The sequence below is a fragment of the Leptinotarsa decemlineata genome, unplaced genomic scaffold (genome assembly GCF_025532065.1).
Source record: "Leptinotarsa decemlineata unplaced genomic scaffold, Ldec_3_MD MMD2_tig00078422_RagTag_RagTag, whole genome shotgun sequence".
Classification (NCBI taxonomy): domain Eukaryota; kingdom Metazoa; phylum Arthropoda; class Insecta; order Coleoptera; family Chrysomelidae; genus Leptinotarsa; species Leptinotarsa decemlineata.
Window position 1 is genome coordinate 22,919,307 of NW_027412747.1, and position 19,976 is coordinate 22,939,282.

At 36.4% G+C, this 19,976-nt stretch overlaps 2 protein-coding genes across 2 annotated transcripts in view; both read right to left on the bottom strand.

Annotated features, from left to right (window-relative positions):
• LOC111514623 (fatty acid synthase-like) overlaps positions 1 to 15,522 on the bottom strand; it is a 59,240-nt gene extending 43,718 nt beyond the window's left edge. Inside the window, exons 1-5 of the mRNA XM_074186007.1 lie at positions 15,472 to 15,522; positions 12,086 to 12,226; positions 6,380 to 6,568; positions 4,950 to 5,513; positions 454 to 692 (exon numbers count right to left, since the gene is read on the bottom strand). Coding sequence (XP_074042108.1) covers positions 454 to 692; positions 4,950 to 5,513; positions 6,380 to 6,568; positions 12,086 to 12,221 — 1,128 coding nt within the window. The 5' untranslated portion in view covers positions 12,222 to 12,226; positions 15,472 to 15,522. The remainder of the gene's footprint in view (positions 1 to 453; positions 693 to 4,949; positions 5,514 to 6,379; positions 6,569 to 12,085; positions 12,227 to 15,471) is intronic.
• A 2,738-nt stretch (positions 15,523 to 18,260) lies between these two features.
• Positions 18,261 to 19,774, bottom strand: LOC111506028 (uncharacterized). The gene is made up of 3 exons (XM_074186097.1): positions 19,636 to 19,774; positions 19,174 to 19,349; positions 18,261 to 18,478 (listed from the first exon to the last, which is right to left on the bottom strand). The coding sequence occupies exons 2-3, from the start codon at positions 19,340 to 19,342 to the stop codon at positions 18,408 to 18,410; spliced, it is 240 nt and encodes a 79-aa protein (XP_074042198.1). The 5' UTR covers positions 19,343 to 19,349; positions 19,636 to 19,774; the 3' UTR covers positions 18,261 to 18,407.
• Between the last annotated feature and the right edge of the window lie 202 nt (positions 19,775 to 19,976).

Here is a 19,976-nt window from a genome sequence, read left to right on the forward strand (position 1 = left end):
TCAAAAAATAAAAGGGGGGGGGCATTAAAGAAATGCACTGTATAAAATCAAGAAGTTATCAGTAAACAGTTGAATCAGAAATAGGAAATATTGAAAAGAATTTCTGAACTAAATGATTTTGATTCTGGTTTGATTCTGAAACTAAGTTTTTGGAATTGTATTGCTAAGAATTCCGTTATATTTCGACCGATTGAACTTATAGTAAAGAAGTCATGAATAAGTCAAATGCCAAGCAGCTTTTACAAAAGCTGATGAAAAACTTCGAGCTATTGAATTATTGAAAAAAATCATTGAACAATCGAGTAATTTTTCGGCAAAATTTCAAAAATCATGGATTTGCACACAATTCAACCGATTAAACTAAGCGCAGTGGTTGATAATTAAATTTACGATAACAAAATTACTATATCATTTATAATTTCATTTGTTTCTTCACGCAAGAGAAGATATTACCTTCAACGTGTTGTCCGATATTCCTGGTAGAGTCACATCCATGTTAGACACGTGTAGATTAGCCGGAATGACCCCAGATTCCATTGCTATGATGACTTTGGTCAGGGAAGAAAGAGCTGACGCTGTCTCCGAATGGCCCATGTTGGATTTAACTGACCCAACAGGAAGAGGAGAGCTCCGGCCATTCCCGAAGATTTTCGACAGGGCAGTACATTCTTGTATGTCGCCTGCCGGGGTACCTGATGCAAAATTCAATGACAACGGAAAATAATCCAGAACTACTTATTTGTTGTGTGAGTTTCACTGAACATTTCTATTCGAAATGTTTTATTTCTTCTTCTTTTTTATCTAACCTCCATACACCCCCAATGCAGCGTATTTTCTTTTCCCCGCTCCCTCCATTTCCCACCCAACACGAAAACAAAAAAAAGCATGTAACGTATTTTGAAATGTCATTGCTGAATATTCTGAATACCCCTATCGCCTCATTTTCAAACGGTTCTCATTAGGATCGCACGTTAAAACGTCAGGCTCCCGTTGAACTGCCATGTTTTTGTTGAATGACTTATTTTGGGGCACCTTATACACATTGAAGAATCACACGTTAAAACGATAGAGCCCCGTTAAACTGTAATGTTTCTTGAATGACGTATTTTGAAACACCCTGTACAAACTGAAGAATCGCACGTTAAAACGATAGATTTCCGTTAAACTGTCATTTTTTATTTCTCGAACGTTGTATTTTGACACCCTGTACTTATAGAAAAATCACACGTTAAAACGAAAGAGCATCCTTAAACTGACATGTTTTTTTCTGAAATGTCGTATTTTGACACGCCCCGTACACATTGAAGAATCGTACGTTAAAACGATAGAGCCCCGTTAAACTGACATGTTTTTTAAATGACGTATTTTGAGACTCTGTACACGTTGACGTCATGTTTTTTCTTAAATGACTCATTTTGGGGCACCTTATACACATTGAAGAATCACACGTTAAAACGATAGAGCCCCATTAAACTGTAATGTTTCTGGAATGGCGTATTTTGAGACACCCTGTACAATTTGAAGAATCGCACGTTAAATCGATAGAGCCCTGTTAAACTGTCATGTTTTATTTCTCAAACGTTGCATTTTGAGACACCCTGTACAAACTGAGGAATCACACGTTAAAACGATAGATTCCCGTTAAACTGTCATGTTTTATTTCTCGAACGTTGTATTTTGACACCCTGTACTTATAGAAAAATCACACGTTATAACGAAAGAGCATCCTTAAACTAACATGTTTTTTCTTAAATGTCGTATTTTGAGACGCCCCGTACACATTGAAGAATCGTACGTTAAAACGATAGAGCCCCGTTAAACTGACATGTTTTTTAAATGACGTATTTTGAGACACTCTGTACACGTTGACGTCATGTTTTTTCTTAAATGATGAGGCACCCTGTAAACCCCGATGACTGCCATGTTTTTTTCTTTAGCGCTGCACACCCCGTACACCTCCATGGCGTTATCCCTACGTAGGCCGTTTAGAGCTCTACGTTCTTCATTGCTTCTGTTAGTTGAAATTCTGGTGCCACTAAAGTCCCATATCTGATCTACTAAAGTTGGTAATCATCAACCTATAGTGCTCGTCGTTGACCGATGGCATGGGCTATGTTGGCTTTGAAAACCGCTGTAGTGTGTGGCTTATTCACATACATCTACGACTTAAGGAAACCCCACGAGAAAAAGTCTTACAGGGTCAAATCGGAAGATTTCGGTGGCCACTTCACATCACCCCCACGTGAGATGACCATGACTCAAATCGCTCGTGCAGAAAATCCAATGTGGCATGAGCTGTGCGACACATAGCACCGTCCTGTTGAAACCACATGCCATTGGTGTCCAGTTGATCCAAATCATGTCAAAAGAAGTTGGTAATCATCGACCTACAGTGCTCACCGTTGAAAGTGATGGCCTGGCAAGTGCCAACTACTTCAGAGCTCATCCAGTGGACACACGTCGTTGTATATGATCGTTTACCTTCAGTTCCTAGGTCAGTTGAATTTTGAACGTGTTCAGGCCCAAGTCACAATGCAGAATTCGCCAAGTTGTGGTCTGCGAAAAGCCGAGTTCTTGTGAGCGACGCGAAATTGACTGCCTTAGATTCGCCTGCACACTCTCACAGACAGCGGCGTGGTTTTCAGCAGATCTTGCGTTTCATCGACGTACGGGTGTTGGTCATTCGTTAACTGAGCTAGTGGACTCAAAATTTATCCACCACATTACGAGTAATCCTCTCTGAAGGACGATTATGGCGACTAGAAGTTTGGAAGATCCTGTTGGATGAAGGCATATTAGACTTATTTTGAATCTTCCGGAGTATGGTACAGAAGACCCAAAATTTTGATATCAACCTGCACAAGGTCCTATGCGGCCATATTTTAGGCGGAAATATACGTCATCGATTTATGTGTGGAGAGATTACCACAATTCTACTTCACAATATTTTTGGACAGCCAAGCGGTTTTGAAAGCACTCAGTTCTCTTGAAACATCGTTCAAGTTGCCAAAAACTTCCTAATAGAAAGACTTAACAAATCATCACACTGCTATTGAAGGTAATGAAGTTGATTACTCGCTTGCTAGGGAGGGGGCTGCGAGCAATGTCATTGGCACCACTTCTTCCAAACGGACATTGCATTGAAAAATGTTAGACCTCGAAAAATAATTGGCCCATTCCAAGGCATTGTCAGACCACAGAGAGTGGGGAATATCTACGTTCTACTACCTAACACAGCATCAACCACACACAAGAACAAAAGCGAGGCTACCGCCACACACAACCGGAGGAATCCGCAACTGCAGAATATGTCCTAGTAGAAACAAAACACGTGATAAATTACGAAGAAACTGCTGAAACGAAGAAGGCATACGCGACGACAGAACGTGATATCCATTACTCAAGAAGGCTAGAAATGGACTGGAATATAACTGAAATACAACTCCGATCAACAAGCCACCAGCAGCACACATATCAACAACGTGAACTGAACAGAACAACCCAGTAACAATGCAGACCAATCAGAACGACCTCTGCTGCTGCAGGCAACTAGTGATGCAGTTGAATCCAGGTTTGTGTTTAATACACCCTACAAACTATATAAAATACAAATAAAACGGAAGACAGAGTCAGATGTTACAAATGCAATAAGCATATATACAGACGGCTCAAAAACCAAAGAAGGCTCAGGATGTGAAGTGTACTCCAGATCACCAAGCCTAAGAATTAAGTGTGGAATGGGAAAAAATACCAGCGTGGTCCAAACAGAACTGGCTGGTATCTCAATCGCCACAAAAGAAATAACCAGGAAAGGAATTTCTGGCAAAAACGTAACAATCTGCACTGACAGCAGACAAGCCCTATTAGCCTTGAACAGAAACGTGTGACCTCAAGGCTAGTACTGGAGTGCTACCAAGATTTAGCCAAAGCCTCGGTAGATAATAACATTATCCTGAGGTGGGTTGAAGGGCACGACATGAGTAAAGGTAATCGCATTGCCGACTCTTCAGCCAAGGAAGCGGCTGGACTAAAAATTTTAGGACCCAGTAGCACCTACGGCCTGATGACTTCGACAATTGCGGAACCAGGCAAATGTTACACCCATGCTCAATCTCTAAGGAGATGGGATGGAATCAAAAGATGCAATCTTGCCAGGATCACCCTGGACGACCCTGGGAAGCTGGCGCCGAAGAAATATCTGGCATTGACCAGGAAAAATCTACGCTTAACAGTAGGATTTCTGACTGGCCACTGTCAACTAAGGAAACATCCCCATAATATGGGGATAGTGGACACACCTCCATGCAGGATGTACAATGCGTTACATGTGGACTAAATGCTGTGAGCTTACACTCACCTTCCCTACTCTACAGATACAGAAGTGTGGTCCAATCAGAATGAACAATTTGCTTGGATTCCTCGACATGGCTCACACCACCAGCCCTACACCCATCATCAACCCTACCATGTAATAATAAATCAATACGATTGAGCACGTAGCTTGCCAGTCAGTTGTTGCTGAGACCTACATCCTCGTAGCACATATCACTGATGATGTTGTTACTTCAGGTTCCATCGACCATCGACCGGTCCTAATAATGTACTCTTCAATATCTAGGTTGTCTAAAATGGTTGCTTGGGCTGATGAAACAACACGCACAGGCCTGCTTGTCTCGCCGCGAGCCGAATGAAATTTTCAGTGTGACAAAGTTTCACTTTTGCCAATCTGATTCAAAAGATCATTCAACAATAGAACGAATCGGCTGAGGAACTGGAACTGTTTTGTCGCGTTTGAGTTGGTGTCAGTCACCATAAACCTTCGCAGGCTGCAGTGGATCTACCTACCTACAACCGAACAGTTGTAGATTAGTGTACTGTATCTACAGTTATCATTTCCATTGAAAACTCGAGGACCCCCAACCCAAATTTCAGTAAATTCATTGCCTCACCTGTCCCATGTGCTTCAACATAGCTGACTCTGATCGGATCTATATCTATCTCCATGTAGAGCTCTTTGAGTAGCGCCATCTGCCCTTCGGAACTGGGAAAGGTCAGACCTTCCTTTTTATAGCCGTCGGCGTTGACTTTAGCCCCCAGAATGGTGGCGTAGATCCTTCTGCAATCGCTCTCCCGCTGAATCAGGACACTCCCTACCGTCTCAGATCGCACGTAACCGTCTCTATCGCCTTGGAAAACTTTGCACTTGCCCTCTGGTGAGAGCATGTGCAGAGTGTGAAATTCTTTCGTGTCCTCCGGGACCAGGACAATATGGGAGACAGCCACCACTGCGCTATCTATATTTCCGGTGTTCAAGTCCCTGACGGCATTTGCCAGAGCGTACATGCCGCTCGAACATGCTGTGTCCAGAGAAAAACTGGGTCCTTTGAAGTCGAAGCAATAGGACACTCTATTCGCTGCAATAGCCGAAGAATATCCAAGGTTGGTGTAACCTCTAGTATCTTGTTTCCGGACTTCGTCTAAGGTAGTGACCGGAGTAATTCCGACATAAACACCTGGAATTAACGAGAACTGTTTCAAGAACTATAAAAATGTATCTTTGTCGAGTGAAGTGTTTCAAGAACTATAAAAATGTATCTTTGTCGAGTGGAGTGTTGCAAGAACTATAAAAATGTATCTTTGTCGAGTGGAGTGTTGCAAAAACTATAAATATGTATCTTTGTCGAGTGGAGTATTTCAAGAACTATAAAAATGTATGAAGAACTATAAAAATGTATCTTTGTCGAGTGGAGTGTTTCAAGAACTATAAAAATGTATTTTTGTCGAGTGGAGTGTTTCAAGAACTATAAAAATGTATCTTATTCGAATGGAGTGTTTCAAGAACAATAAAAATATATCTTTGTCGAGTGGAGTGTTTCAAGAACTATAAAAATGTATTTTTGTCGAGTGGAGTGTTTTTTTTGTAGTATGTAGTATAACCGTAATCAATCACCACATAGTATAAAACAAAGTAGCTTCCCGCTATCTGTCACTATGTAGGTATGCTTTTTTTGAAACTTCGCAAGGGATTTTGATGTAGATTTTTTTAATAGATGAAGTGATTCAAGAGGAAGGTATATATGTATATAACATGCATAATATAATAGAGAAACAATGATAATTTCGAAGGTTTCTAATGTGAAGTCGTAAATAAATACACTTTCTGCGCTTACATTGCAAAAGCTGGCTGAACCCAACGAGATAGAATATTACTGGAGTTTCGATCACCTTCGATCATCTTCAAGAGGAAGATCAAGATCAAGAAGATCAGTTTGATTCACGTGTCGAGGTGTTAAAGTAACGGGTTGGTGTTGGGAAAAACTCCAGTAATATACCTGATATTAAAATGGACAAAATGTTTGAAACAACCTTAAAATATTACCAGTTTTAGTTCCTCTGAGTTCTTTGGGATTGTACCCGGCATCCACAATGGATTCATATACAGTTTCGAGCAGAATTCTATGTCGCGGATCCGAATACTGGGCTAGAGTGGCATGGATTTCAAAGTAGGTGTTGTCAAATTTGTTTATTTCTGGTATGACTCCGGACCTGCGGGAAACTCCATATATTCCTGAAAATAATTCACATTTTAATGAAAATTCATTTGAAAATATGTTTAAAATATGTTTTTCCGTTAACCAGCTATGGCACCCCTACGAACGATAACCATCAAAAGTCGTAACTTTTGCGAGCTAAGGACTAACGAGGTCTTACCTTTCAACTTGTGACCGACCAACATCGAAAAACATTTCAAAAATTGTTTTTATTGTGCATCTCGATGGATATAGACAATTCATAATGCAAAAATACGTAAATGGTGTCACCAAGGATTATATACCGAGTGTATCAAGTTTAATGGGTTGAAATGTGTGTGGGTCCATTATTTTGGAAATTTTGCTAAGCAAATGATCTGAGTGCATGATAATTAACGAAAAAATCGCAATTTTTGTTATTGTACAAAAGTGTCCGGCCCAGCAAAGAGAAGACAAAAATTTTGAAAAAACCTTTTTATCTCTCAACATAATCTCCTTGCAGTTCTATAAACTTTTTCCAGTTCGATGCTGTTTTTATAAAAAAAAACTGTTTTAATCCTCAAAATGACCATTAACTAGTGACATCACTTCTTCATTGTTGGAAAATCTTTGACCACTGAGCCATTTTTTCAAGTTTGGGTTAGGGGTAGGTTAGGTCCAAAGGGGGTCTATTCGACCCTCCACCGAAACCCGCAAGGGTTCATTGTGGCTCACACCTATTCACACTCGACCAAATAAACCAATCGAGGAAAAGTGGCGTTAGATCGTCCAATTTACTCCTCTTGGTGAAGGGAATTATTACAGTTCTGCTGGGGTTGACAGACATCCCTCAGGCACCAACGTGAACCTCACCAAGATGAACATGTCATCTACTTTTCTTCTGTCGAGGGCATCAAGCAGACTAATCATCAGGAGCGACCACAGAAAGGGAGATAGTATCCCACCATGAAGGCTCCAGTTTGAGTACAGAAACTAATCCGAGAGGGCTAAATCTGGTAAATAGGGTGCATGAGTTAGCGATTCAAACTTTAATTCGTTAATTTTGATCATTGCAAAAATGGATTTGTAGGCTGGTGCATTGTCTTGATAAAACGACAATTTCTCTTAGCCAGCTGCGGCCATTTTTGCTTTATTTCTTCACTCAATCGTTGCAATAATACTCGCATAATACTCGCCGTTGATAGTTTTATCTTTTGTTATAAAGACAATTAAAATTATCCCACGTGCATCCCTTTTGAGTCCACTGTTTTGATTTTTCGTTCGTCTCGGAATCCATGTTTCATCCATGGTTATGAAACGACGCAAGAATTTTGTATCTTCAACACACTGTTTTTGTTCGAGTATGAGCAAACTCGGCACACATCTTGCAAACAACTTTTTCATGTCCAATTTTTCAGATAATATCATTGTACCGCACTTTTTGAAATGCACTTTCAGTCGACAATCATTCAGTACCGCTTTGTGGATTTTCTTCATCATTTCTGGAGTCGTCATCTCATTTGGTCGACCACTTCGATGCTCGTCTTGGCATATCTTATGGCCTCGTTTGAGCTCTACTACCCAATATTTTACTATTGTAAACGAACAAGCAGACTCACCCAGAGCAGAATCCAATTGAGCCTTTATCTTTGTTAAGCTGAGGTCTTTCAAATAAAAGTATTTTACCACATAACAATGACCAACGAAAACGTTCGCGATTGATGACTGCCAAATAAATACTAAACAACACAGCGTCTTCAAACTTGAAACATTTGCTTTATAGGCTATGTACTTTCTAATACTGGGATATTCTTTAAACAACTACTGCCATCTCCATGTAAGCTCGTGTACTTCTGGAATTACCAACCTATCAAATCAATCAAATCAAAATGTACTTTATTGTCGAAGATCTCAGAGGTCGAAGATGAAATCTCATTGACAAAGTGTTACTATTCTATGAAATATAAAATACACAACTTAATAGATATTGTTGAAGATAAAATATCATAGTCAAAGTTTTATTATTTTAAAGATTATAAGTTATACAAATTAAAAGTAGTATTTGAAATTTGAACATTTGGTGATTTCAGAATTTTGGGGTGAAAAAGTAGTCAGAAAGTAATAATATATATGCTACATATTGAAATAAATAATAATAATAATGAATATTCTCATGCGACACATAAATGTAAGTATAAGAATATAAAAACTATAAATCATAAAAATATAAAACTGAATGCATAGAAAATAACAGTATTAACTCCGTTAACATTTTCAACTATACAGTTCAGAGCTAAATGTAAACATTGAACAAAAAGGTAAAAAAGTCACATAGTTTAAATACCTACCAGTAGGTACTGAAACGCGATAAATAAAATTAATATAATTTAAATTTCTGTCTGAATAGAATTCGTCTAAAGAATAAAAGGCCTTTGAAATCAGAAGCTTTTTTACAGAATTTCTGAATTTAGTGGTACATGTTATGCCTTTGATCTCAATTTCTCAATTGGCAAATGGTTAAACATTTTCTTTCCATTATATACGAAAGACCTCTCAATTTTTGATGATATTGGAATGGGTAAACCTATATTGAGCTTATTTCTGGTATTTCGTCGTGGTGCAGCGAAAATGTCCGTCCTATATTTTTTTTGCATCAAACATGCCATTTCCAATATAAGTATGGAAGGCAAGGTCAAGATTTTTTGCCTTCTGAATAAAGGTCGACAGGAATCCCTGAATCCAACTCTACACATATTTCTAACTCCTCTATCAAACATGTATTGGCAACACGTTCCCCAAAAACAGATACCGTATCTCAGATGGGAATCAAGGAGAGCAAAGTACACATTTTTTGCCATATTAGTGCCCAATTCATTTGCTGATACTCCGACTGCAAAGTCTCGTGATGAAATTTTTTTACATTGGTTATTTATGTGACCTTCAAAATCCAAATTTTTATCAATTTGTAATACGAGAAATCTTGCTGGCATTTTGTTTTCTATTGAGTACCCAGGTAGATATCTAGTGTGGAGCACCTGAGGGTGATGATGCTAGTTTTTGAGATATTGAATGAGAAAAGATTAGCATCACACCCGTCTTCTATTTTCATAATATCCATGGTGATAAAATCATACAGTTCCCTTTCATTCTTGCAATGCCAAAATGAAGTAGTGTCATCAGCGAACTGGGTTATTTCTGCGGTTATATTAGTGCGGGCTAGGTCGTTGATATATAACAAGAAGAGAATAGGGCCTAGAACCGATCCTTGTGGAACACCACAAGTAACTGTCTGGAGATGGGATGTGTTGTCCGGGAGTTTGACTTTCTGAGTACGTTCTGACAGGTATCATCTGAACCATTTCCAAGATATATCTCTAAAGCCATACATTTCTAGTTTTTGCAGCAGAATTTCATGATCTACGCAATCGAAAGCTTTTGAAAGATTGCAAGAAACTGCCGCTGCTATTTCACGATTATTTGAATTGAGATAAACGTTTTCCGGTAGATGAAACATAGCATCTTCCGTGTTTTTCAAACTCTGAAACCCAAACTGACTGCTACTAATAATATTATGCTTGTTCACAAACATCAACATTCTTTGTTTAACAAGTTTTTCTATGATTTTAGCAAGGGTAGGTAGCATAGAAATGGGCCTGAAGTTGTCAGGATTGTTAGTGTCGCCTCCTTTGTGCAAAGGAATAACAATGGCTTGTTTGAAGGTGATTGACAATGTTTCGTGATGAATTTCACTAGTTCAGACTTCCATTGTCTACTATATAAAATGATTTGAAATCCCTGAAACAAGTAAAAAGGAATAATTAAAAAAAGAATAGCTGAAGATAACAATTATATTAAGAAAACAATAAACCTGAAATGAAATGATAGTGAAATAACCTACAAGTAAAAATATAATAAGCTCACAAGAAACCTCGAGTCTGGTGGAGATATGTTGACGACACCTTCATAATATGGAACCATGGGAATACTGAACTAGACGCCTTCCTGAAACACATCAACAGCGTGAGACCTTCCATCACTTTCACAATGGAGAAGGAAATCCACAACGAATTGCCATTCTTAGACGTTTTGGTGAAGAGGACCGACACTAAGTGGGAAACACCTGTATACCGAAAACCCACTCATACGGGACAGTATCTGAACCACGAATCCAACCACCATCAATCGACAAAAAGAGGAATCATCAAGACTCTATTAGACCGTGCTTTTGGGCTCTGTAATACAAAGGAAGGTCTCGAGAAGGAACTAGACATCATCAAAACTGATCTTCAGCGAAATGGATACTCCAAAGCGATGGTAGAGAAGACTTTGGCTGAAAGACAGCAGGAGCCTCGCAAGGAAGAGAAGCCGTCACAACCAGTGCTTGCATTTCCCTACATCAGAGGATTATCGGAGAGGATAAGAAGAATTGGTTCCAACTACAACATCAGAACCTGTTTCAGATCCGGTAACACTATCCGTAGCAGCCTCACGAAAACCAGGCCCCCAAACGCGGACTGCGATTCCAAGAATTGCATTTACCGGATACCCTGTGAGTGCGGAAAATCCTATATTGGTGAAACTAAGAGACCATTGAATGTTCGCATTGCCGAGCACAAGAAGCACACACAGCGAGGAGAAACCAGCAAATCAGGAATAGCAGACCATGTTTGGACCCATCAACACAACATCGAGTGGTCCCAAGCTGAGATCTTGCACAGAGAGGAACATTGGCTTAGGAAAAAATTTAAGGAAGCCGCATACATGTTGTCCAACAACGTATTCAGCCAGGCCAGCGTAGAAATACGAAACATATGAAAACCCATCATCAAACGAAAAATGGCCAACTCCCGCCAAAACGGTCATCTCTCACGGAATCAGTGAAGCGGAAAATGGAAAGCAGAGAAAGTGAAAGTATTTCAACGACCTATAAATAGTCATCTCTCGGAGGAATCAGTCCAATCATCACCCGAAGACGATTGTAGATACCAACAATCGAAACGTCGTGAACTAACGTGACTTGGAATCTCTACACTTTTTTATTATTTTCTTTTTTTATTCCTTTAATTTTTATTTATTCAATTATTACATTTTTACTTGTAGGTTATTTCGCTATCATTTCATTTCAGGTTTATTGTTTGCTTAATAAAATTGTTTTCTTCAGCTATTCTTTTTTTAATTATTCCTTTTTACTTGTTTCAGGGATTTCAAATCATTTTATATAGTAGACAATGGAAGTCCGAACTAGTGAAATTTAATAACAATGGCTGTTTTTAAACGTGCCAGAAATACACCCGTTATGAAGCTTGTGTTTATAGCTTCCACCAAAGCGGTGATAGCGGAGTTGGGCAACTTGGTAAATACTTTTATGCTCATGTCATCCCAACCAGCTGAGTTTGAATTTTTCATTTCTCTAAGCATTTTTCTATTTTCCGTAACATCTGTAGGCATGAAAAAAAACGTCTCTGAAACCGATTTGTCTTTGAGAAAAGTCAAGGGATTAATATTGGATTTCATATCTTTGGACACGTTATGTCCCACAGTGCAGTAATATTTGTATTAGGCTTAAGAAAACTCACCTGCAGGGTATCTCTTATCATTGTCTGTAACCAAGTCGACTCCATTTAAAAGAGCTTCCTTGAACTGATCCACATTCTCGCACTCGGGAAATCGTCCGGCAATCCCCGAAATTACTAGTTTCTCATGGGTTCTCATTGTTGCTGAAAAAATAAAACACATTTTTTGTAAAACTGTTTAGTGAAAATTTCACAATGAAGTGTTTTTTGAATACGTGTACGGAAAATTGCTCTATAGAAATTTATTGGTTAGATTCAGATTCTTTCAATGCCGGGAGAGTCTTCATCAAGACTGAATTTTCCGAAGGATGCACTTCTTGTTAGATTTTCACTAGATAGTTTACAAAACCACAATCAACTGCAACAGGTTTATGAAAAAGCTCGGAAAAGCTATTGTATGGCGGTTTCGTGAACTTTCTATGTGGTCTTTCATTAGGAAGAAAAGTCCAAGAGGGCAAATCGCAAGATTTCGGTGGCCAGGTCATATCACCTCCACGTGCAGAGCTGGTGCAAGAACTGTGTGGCTCGCAGCGCCGTCTTGTAGAAATCACATATCGTTGGTGTCAAGATCATCCAAGATCATTCACGCTGAAAAAAGATGGTAATAATCATCGCCGTTGACTCTATGGCCTCTCCAACGTCGTTCTCAAAGAAATATGGACCGATGACGCCACGAGCTCTAAATTTATTTATTTATTTATTTATTATAAATTCGGGACACATACAGGTAAAAGAACCCAAACAAGTATCCACTAAAATACAGATTGTGCTAACCAAACTGGCGTTCAACAGGTAAATGATCTAAATGCTTAATCTAAAACATAAATGATTAAAAATTGAATATTTTCCTTATGTTACTTTTATACATTTGTAAGGACATGGATAAAACGTCCAAATTGGAACAGTATCTGTTGAATGAGTCTGTAATTCTATTTATTGGAGAGTTTTTCCCCACATTGGTGTTATATGTGGAAGTAGCTAATAAATATTTATTCCTTGTGTTTCTCTGGGGTACATGAAAGGACATCATTGCTATCAACTCAGGCGAGTCAATAAGATTCGTTAAAATTTTATAGCCAAACACTAGATCCAATGCAAAAATCAAAATTCATCTTTGTTGGAATTTTATAAGAGTCTTCCACTGGAACTATTTGATAATTTGCATAAATTTGTGGTGGGTGGGTGTGTTTTTTCTGTTTTTGGTACTACTTACTTGTGTGAGAAAACGTTTTCCAAGATGAAGTACATAAAGAATGTTTACAGATCTCAATTACCCGATGAGCATCTTGAGTCTCTTTTGATAATTGGTACAAGTAAAATTGATCCACAACTACAAAGTATTGTCGGTGGAAAATCACAATTACATAAATCTCATTAGTGTTTATGTTTTACTGTGATTCATTTCAATTATTTGGTAGTTATTAATATGCTTAAACTTAGATACTTAAGTTAAGTTTTCTTTGTCATCATTTCTGTCGGTAAGTTTTACCTTGCAAGTAAATAAAACCGAGTAATTATCATTCTGTGTTTTCTTCTTCAACTTATCACAGCAATACTAACAACAATTAGGTAATCATTGGCTGTCGCGGGCCAGATTGATGACAGTAAAGCATTGGCTGGCGGGCCGGATTTGGCCCGCGGGCCGTAGTTTGGAGACCCCTGATACAGGAGAACAGAATTTTCGCAATTTGATGTAAAATATAAATAACTTTTTTTTCGGGGAAATAATACATGGTTGTTTTCATTATATTGTGTAGAAAGAAAAAAATAATCAAAGAAAAACATTAAGTGTGTATAGCAAATGGAATAAACAATGAAAATTTAAATAAAAACATTTTTTTTAGTTATCAAAGAGCAAGATCAATTATGATTCAGAAAAATGGTTCCTTAATATCACGGTATATTAATACACCTCTACATTTTTATATATTTCTTTAGAAGCCCCAAATAATAATGCCCATAATGAATGAATATATGTAAATATATTTGTAGTTTCATGCATACTTGTCGAATTGATAACCTTCTTTTTTGGAAGTCGGTAAAAATGATCAGCTCTTACTGATATCGGTTGAAATTCTACAGAAAAATATTCTGTACAAACTATTTTTCACATCCCCAACGAACGTATTTTGTAAAATGGTTATGGAAGTAACATTGAAATAATTCAGATTTAACGAAGATAATGAGGCAAACGTAAAAAGCAAATAAATAGTTGTTAGAAATTCACGCAAAAAACTGAATCAACATTAATGACTGCTCCTAATTAGTAATGTATTTCATATTTGAATCGCAACAGTCCTCGATTTTAATTTATAAAATAAACTTGGAAAATTGTGAATAATTATGACTTCATTACAGAGGCGTAGCGATATGAATACATTCTACAACACCGTTGTTGAATTATTAACGCGTGGATAATTATTAATATATTTATTCAACAACATCAACGAATAATAAATTGATGGATGTAGCCGTTACTACGTGGTAGGAAATCATAATGAAAAAAGAAATGAAAATTTTTTTACCACTCCCACTCCCAACTAACGTTACTGCAGTTTCGTCCTATACGGACATTTTCAAACTCCAAGTGAGACTCCAAGTGTAGGGGAAATCAAAGAAGGTGTTTCTCAAGGTTCCATCCTAGGACCCATCTTGTTTTATTGTATATTACTGATATAACATAACTGGACTCAACTGCTAGCATCACACTATTTGCAGATGACACCACGTTCCTGTGGCAGAGCAAAGATCCTACTAAACTAGCTCAAGATGCCACTGAAGACATGGAAAAGATAAAGAGCTGATGCGACTCAAACAAGCTTTCCTCAAACTTCAATTAAACCCATCTCTTCACCATCAAATGTGAACCCCCCACACCTCAGTTTAAATAAAAACATTCTCGAGGTAAAATTGCACACATTGAACAACAAATTCTAATAATAATATCTCTTATCTTTGAAAGAGTAACTTTGATTCACAAAAATATATCTGCTCTTGTTGATGTTTTTTTTATAATTTTCATTTTTGAGCATTTTAGAATCGGAGTAAAAATTTAATATATATCAGAATAAGGCATACAAATTATTTACTTTTGATTTAATTACCTGTCAAACCCAGCAAGGTGGAAATAACGTACCTATTACATTATTATTACCGAAATGTCATTGATTTGTAAAGTGAAATTAAAATTCCAAATCTGATTTCATGAAAACATATAGTTCGATCAAAATCGGCGAACATAATTGTAAGTCATTAACAAAAGAATAATATTTTCAGTAAAACTTCAGCACTCCGTTTTCAGATAAAATACAAGTAATCACCACCTGAAACTAGTGACATAATTATTTACACCCTGTATACTTGACGTGTATAAATTTAAATCAACTTACCACAAGTATAAAAATTGAAAATAGTGAGAAGCAAACAACTCTGATAGAATATCAACGATTAACTGAATCAGAGTAGTATTTAAGTAAGGAATAAAACATACCATCCAAGGTAACCTTAGAAACCAGTTGCCTCATTGAAATGAACTAAAAAATTGTGTTATAAAAAAACTATTATTCATTATCAGATACCCCATCACACTGAATTAAACAGTTGAATATGATGAAATGCATTCATTAAGAATGCCAGGATATGTATCAGGATGGCAATTCTTCAGTTTATTTGTTGTTGAATCACTTGAAACTTGCAGAAGACAGTTGGATACCAAGAACTCCCACTGTTCCCACTGTTGTTTTTTGGATATCCCCACTTTTCATTTGTGTATTTTTGATTTTTTTCATATTCTATGATGTAAAATGACAATTACAAATCTTGTCATATTCACCACTGAAACCCAGGATGGCAATTATTCGGAATCTCTTGAAACTTGCAGAAGATAGTTCCCACTGTTCATTTATATATTTTTAATTTTTGTATATTGTATGATGTGAAAGTCCCGGACAATCGCAAATCATGCCATACTTCACAACTGAGATTATCAAACGACGGACGAAATCCAGGATGGCAATATTCAGTTTGTTATTTGTTGTTGAATCACTGGAAACTTGCAGAGTATAGTTGAACATCACAAACTCCCACTGTTCTTTTATGTACTTTCAATTTTTGTACATTGTATGATGTACTAGTCGTGGACAATTACAAATCATGTAATAATTCACCACTGAGTTTATCAAACGACAGACGAAATGCAACTCTTCGGTTTGTTATTTATTGTTGAGTCGCTCAAAACTTGCAGAATATAGTTGAACACCAAAGACTCCCAAAGCTCATTTATGTATTTTTAATTTTTGTATATTGTATGATGTAAAAGTCCCGGACAATCAGAAATTATACATACTTCACAACCGAGATTATCAAACGATGAACGAAATCCAGGATGGCCTTCAGCTTGTTATTTGTTGTTGAATCACTTGAAACCTGTGGAGTATAGTTGAACATCACAAACTCACACTGTTCTTTTATGTGCTTTCAATTTTTGTACATTGTATGATGTACTAGTCCTGGACAATTACAAATCATGCAATAATTTACCGCTGAGTTTATCAAACGAAGACGAAATGCAACTCTTCGGTTTGTTATTTATTGTTGAATCGCTCAAAACTTGCAGAATATAGTTGACTCCCAAAGTTCATTTATGTATTTTTAATTTTTTTATATTGTATGATGTAAAAGTCCCGGACAGTTACAAATCATACCATGCTTCATCACTGAGATTATCGAACGACAGACAAAATCAAAGTTACAATGCAACAAGAAATATACAATATATTCAAATCAACTTTTAGAAGAAAATCATATCTTCAACGAAGAGTTCGAAATTTTACACATAGAAAATAAAGGTTTGAAACTGAATCGTTTGGAAGCAATGGAAATTAATAAACTTAAAAATTCAAATATTCTAATGAATGACCAACTGGATTTGAATAGATCACCATTATTTAACTTGTTTTCTTAAAAAATCAAGGAAGTATTATTATTGATGTAGAAGTGAGGTAATCATAATTGTAGAGGTACCTCAGGTATGTAAAAATTGTAGAGGTTTACCTCTACACAGGTTTACCTGTGGTATATAAATATTAGTTTAAGAAGCAGCTTGTAGTATTCAAATCACTGTTGAAGAAGATACTGTGTTAGCGAAACATGTCATGATATATTTCTCAAATAAAGTTTGTGGAGATCAAATCGTAAGTTGTAGATTATGAAATAACTATGCATCTTCATTCCGTGTTAGGACTCACACGTTAATAGGTAAGACCTCGTTAATCCTTAGCTCGCACAAGTTTCGACTTCTGAGGGTTGTCGTTCATAGGAGTGCGACAGCTGGTTAACAGAAAAACAGATTTTTTCAAATGGCCAAATCAATCAGATGACAGGTTATTGATGGCTCTTTGAAAAAAATAGGTTGATTTTACAATCTATCATGATCAATTAGAAGTTTAGTCTTTTTTCACCTATATAAAATTCTCCATTACTAATTTTTATTCGTTCGGATTGTTGATGGTGAATTTTCCCAGAAAAGTACAATGCAAACTGTAATTCCTCCACAAAAAATTGCATTCGTTCCATATTCTTTTTCCTCAAATATATAATTGTTTACATGAAATAAATATTTCTATTTCTATAGTTATAATCTGCAAGCAGGATTTTATCAATCTTTCTCCAGACTGACCAAATTAATTTTGCTTGGAATGCTCAAACAAAATCTTAAATGATTTCACTTTCAAAATTTCCATTATTTTTTTCAATTCTTTTTTCCTACTACTTGGAACCGTCCGAATTGTATATTTTTCTCAAATGAAAACGCTAGGTAGAGTTTGCCACAATTTTTATCGAAAACTACTGTTTATTTTTCATATACAAGTAAACAATGAAATTGAAAAAAATCGTGATTTAAATAAACCAGCAGCGTACAGAATAAGAAGGAAACATGAGCCCTCTGGAAAGATACTATTTAAATGCACAAGATCAAACAACCCAAACTGCAAAAAAATCATGTCAGTTTGTAAACAATCCATGAAGATTCTCAAAACACATCTCCCACCTCGTTCATCATCATCTTACGCGGGGAATCTGACATTTGAATGTAACCGTTGAACTCTGAAACAGTTTGAGTCTGTCAACACGTAGAACATAGCCAATATGTCATTCACATAATAATTAAAAAACAAAGTGTTTATACATATATTTATTAACAATTAGCACATGCAGAGGAGTTTTACACTGTTTTTAATAACGTATTTCTTGTATTTTATACCCATCAAACTGTGAGAACATGAGCTAGGTCTACTTTTTCTACCATTGCGGAATGATTATGTCTTCAATGGTGGTGCTCTTCTGCTTCCCTGCGACGAATTTCAGCCCATTTTGCCACATTAGCAGGGGAATTTGCTGTGCAGAAAAAAAAATCATTGGTATGGAAATGCTACTGTTCCACATCATGGAATTATAATTGAACTGATAAAGTGTGTATTTTAGGAGTCACAAAAAATCAAAGAATTGTACAATGCCGATGTTTGACTCCGGTTTTATATTATCACAGGTGGGCGTGGTAAATTAAGAAAAAAACAAGCCAAAAAATTGCTTCGAAAATGACTGAAATCAATTATTGAATATGTAGTAAAAGTCTTTAAAATTCAACATATCAAAATATATATCAGAAGCACTATGCGCACTTTAGTGGAATATTGAACATACTGACGAATGTATTGTATAATGAAACACATGTTGCGGTTTTATGAACTGTTTGGTAAAAATCTCACAATGAAGTGTTACTTAATCATGTCAATCTTAAGTTGAATGTCATTGGTACCAAATCGTAAGTAATACTTAGACCATTGATTTTATTAGAAGAATTCATACAGGTGCAATTAGTTTTAGGTCAATGGTCAATATCTTGTGACTTGAATTTAAACCTCTGAATCTTACAAGAACATTTTTTCTTCGCCTGATGATGTTAAGCAAATGTTGAAGAAACAAGTGTGAAGTGTTTTCATCAAATTATGACATATAACTCAACATTGATGCATAAATCCAGGGTAAGTTTTGAGAATTAGGATTACTAATGACAATTTGTACATACTTACCTAAATTACTAATCGATTTGAAAATTGGTATGCAAACAACAACAGAAATTGCGTAATATTTCCACAGCCACTGGTTCTTCAAATGATATTTCCATGGGAACTGGGCGAGTTTGGCAGAAAAAGTATAAGGAAATTTCATTGGCCTGGAAACTTTTGGTGCATCTGCCATCTTAAATCTATAAAATAAATATTCAATTATAATTTTCTCTCTGGATTTTTGACAATTGAATGTATTTAATGAGATGTGAATGGCTCAATTTTTATTATTTTATCGGTAAGCCCATGAAAACAGGATATCATTAGGTATTCAGCTTATGTAATCATATATTATCCTTAGAAGTGTATGTACATAATCACTCATGTATGAAGGAAATTGAATTTTTATGTTAAAAGCAAAAAAACTGTAGATTTTATGCAAGGATTTTGATAATAAGTTACAAAAATCCATATTTCCTTAATTACCTTTTTCCGCAGCAAACTCAATCACAAATTTGTCAAATTGAAACGTGACACAATAACCTAATATTTCGATCTGAGGATTGAGGATCTGTGCCACAGAATATCACAGAGTAGATGGAATACTCCTATCACAAGTTTTTTTTAATAACAATGCCTTGACGAATGACTTCTTTCTCACTAAAACAAGGTTTCCATGGTAAATGATAATCAATGCATAATATATTTTACAATGACAACGCTTTTTGTGAATTATAGTTTACTACTGTATGTCACTATAATATAGCATATTTTTTTAAGGAATTTTTTTGAATTTCTCTCTCTCTCTCTCTCTCTCATTTACAATA

What these genes read in the sequence shown, in the direction of transcription:
- LOC111506028 (XM_074186097.1), bottom strand. Translation starts at nt 19,342, where the DNA reads ATGGCAGATGCACCAAAAGTTTCCAGGCCAATGAAATTTCCTTATACT. An exon ending in CAAATCGATTAGTAATTTAG is followed by an intron (nt 18,479 to 19,173) that starts GTAAGTATGTAC and finishes TTTTCTGCACAG; the next exon opens with CAAATTCCCCTGCTAATGTG.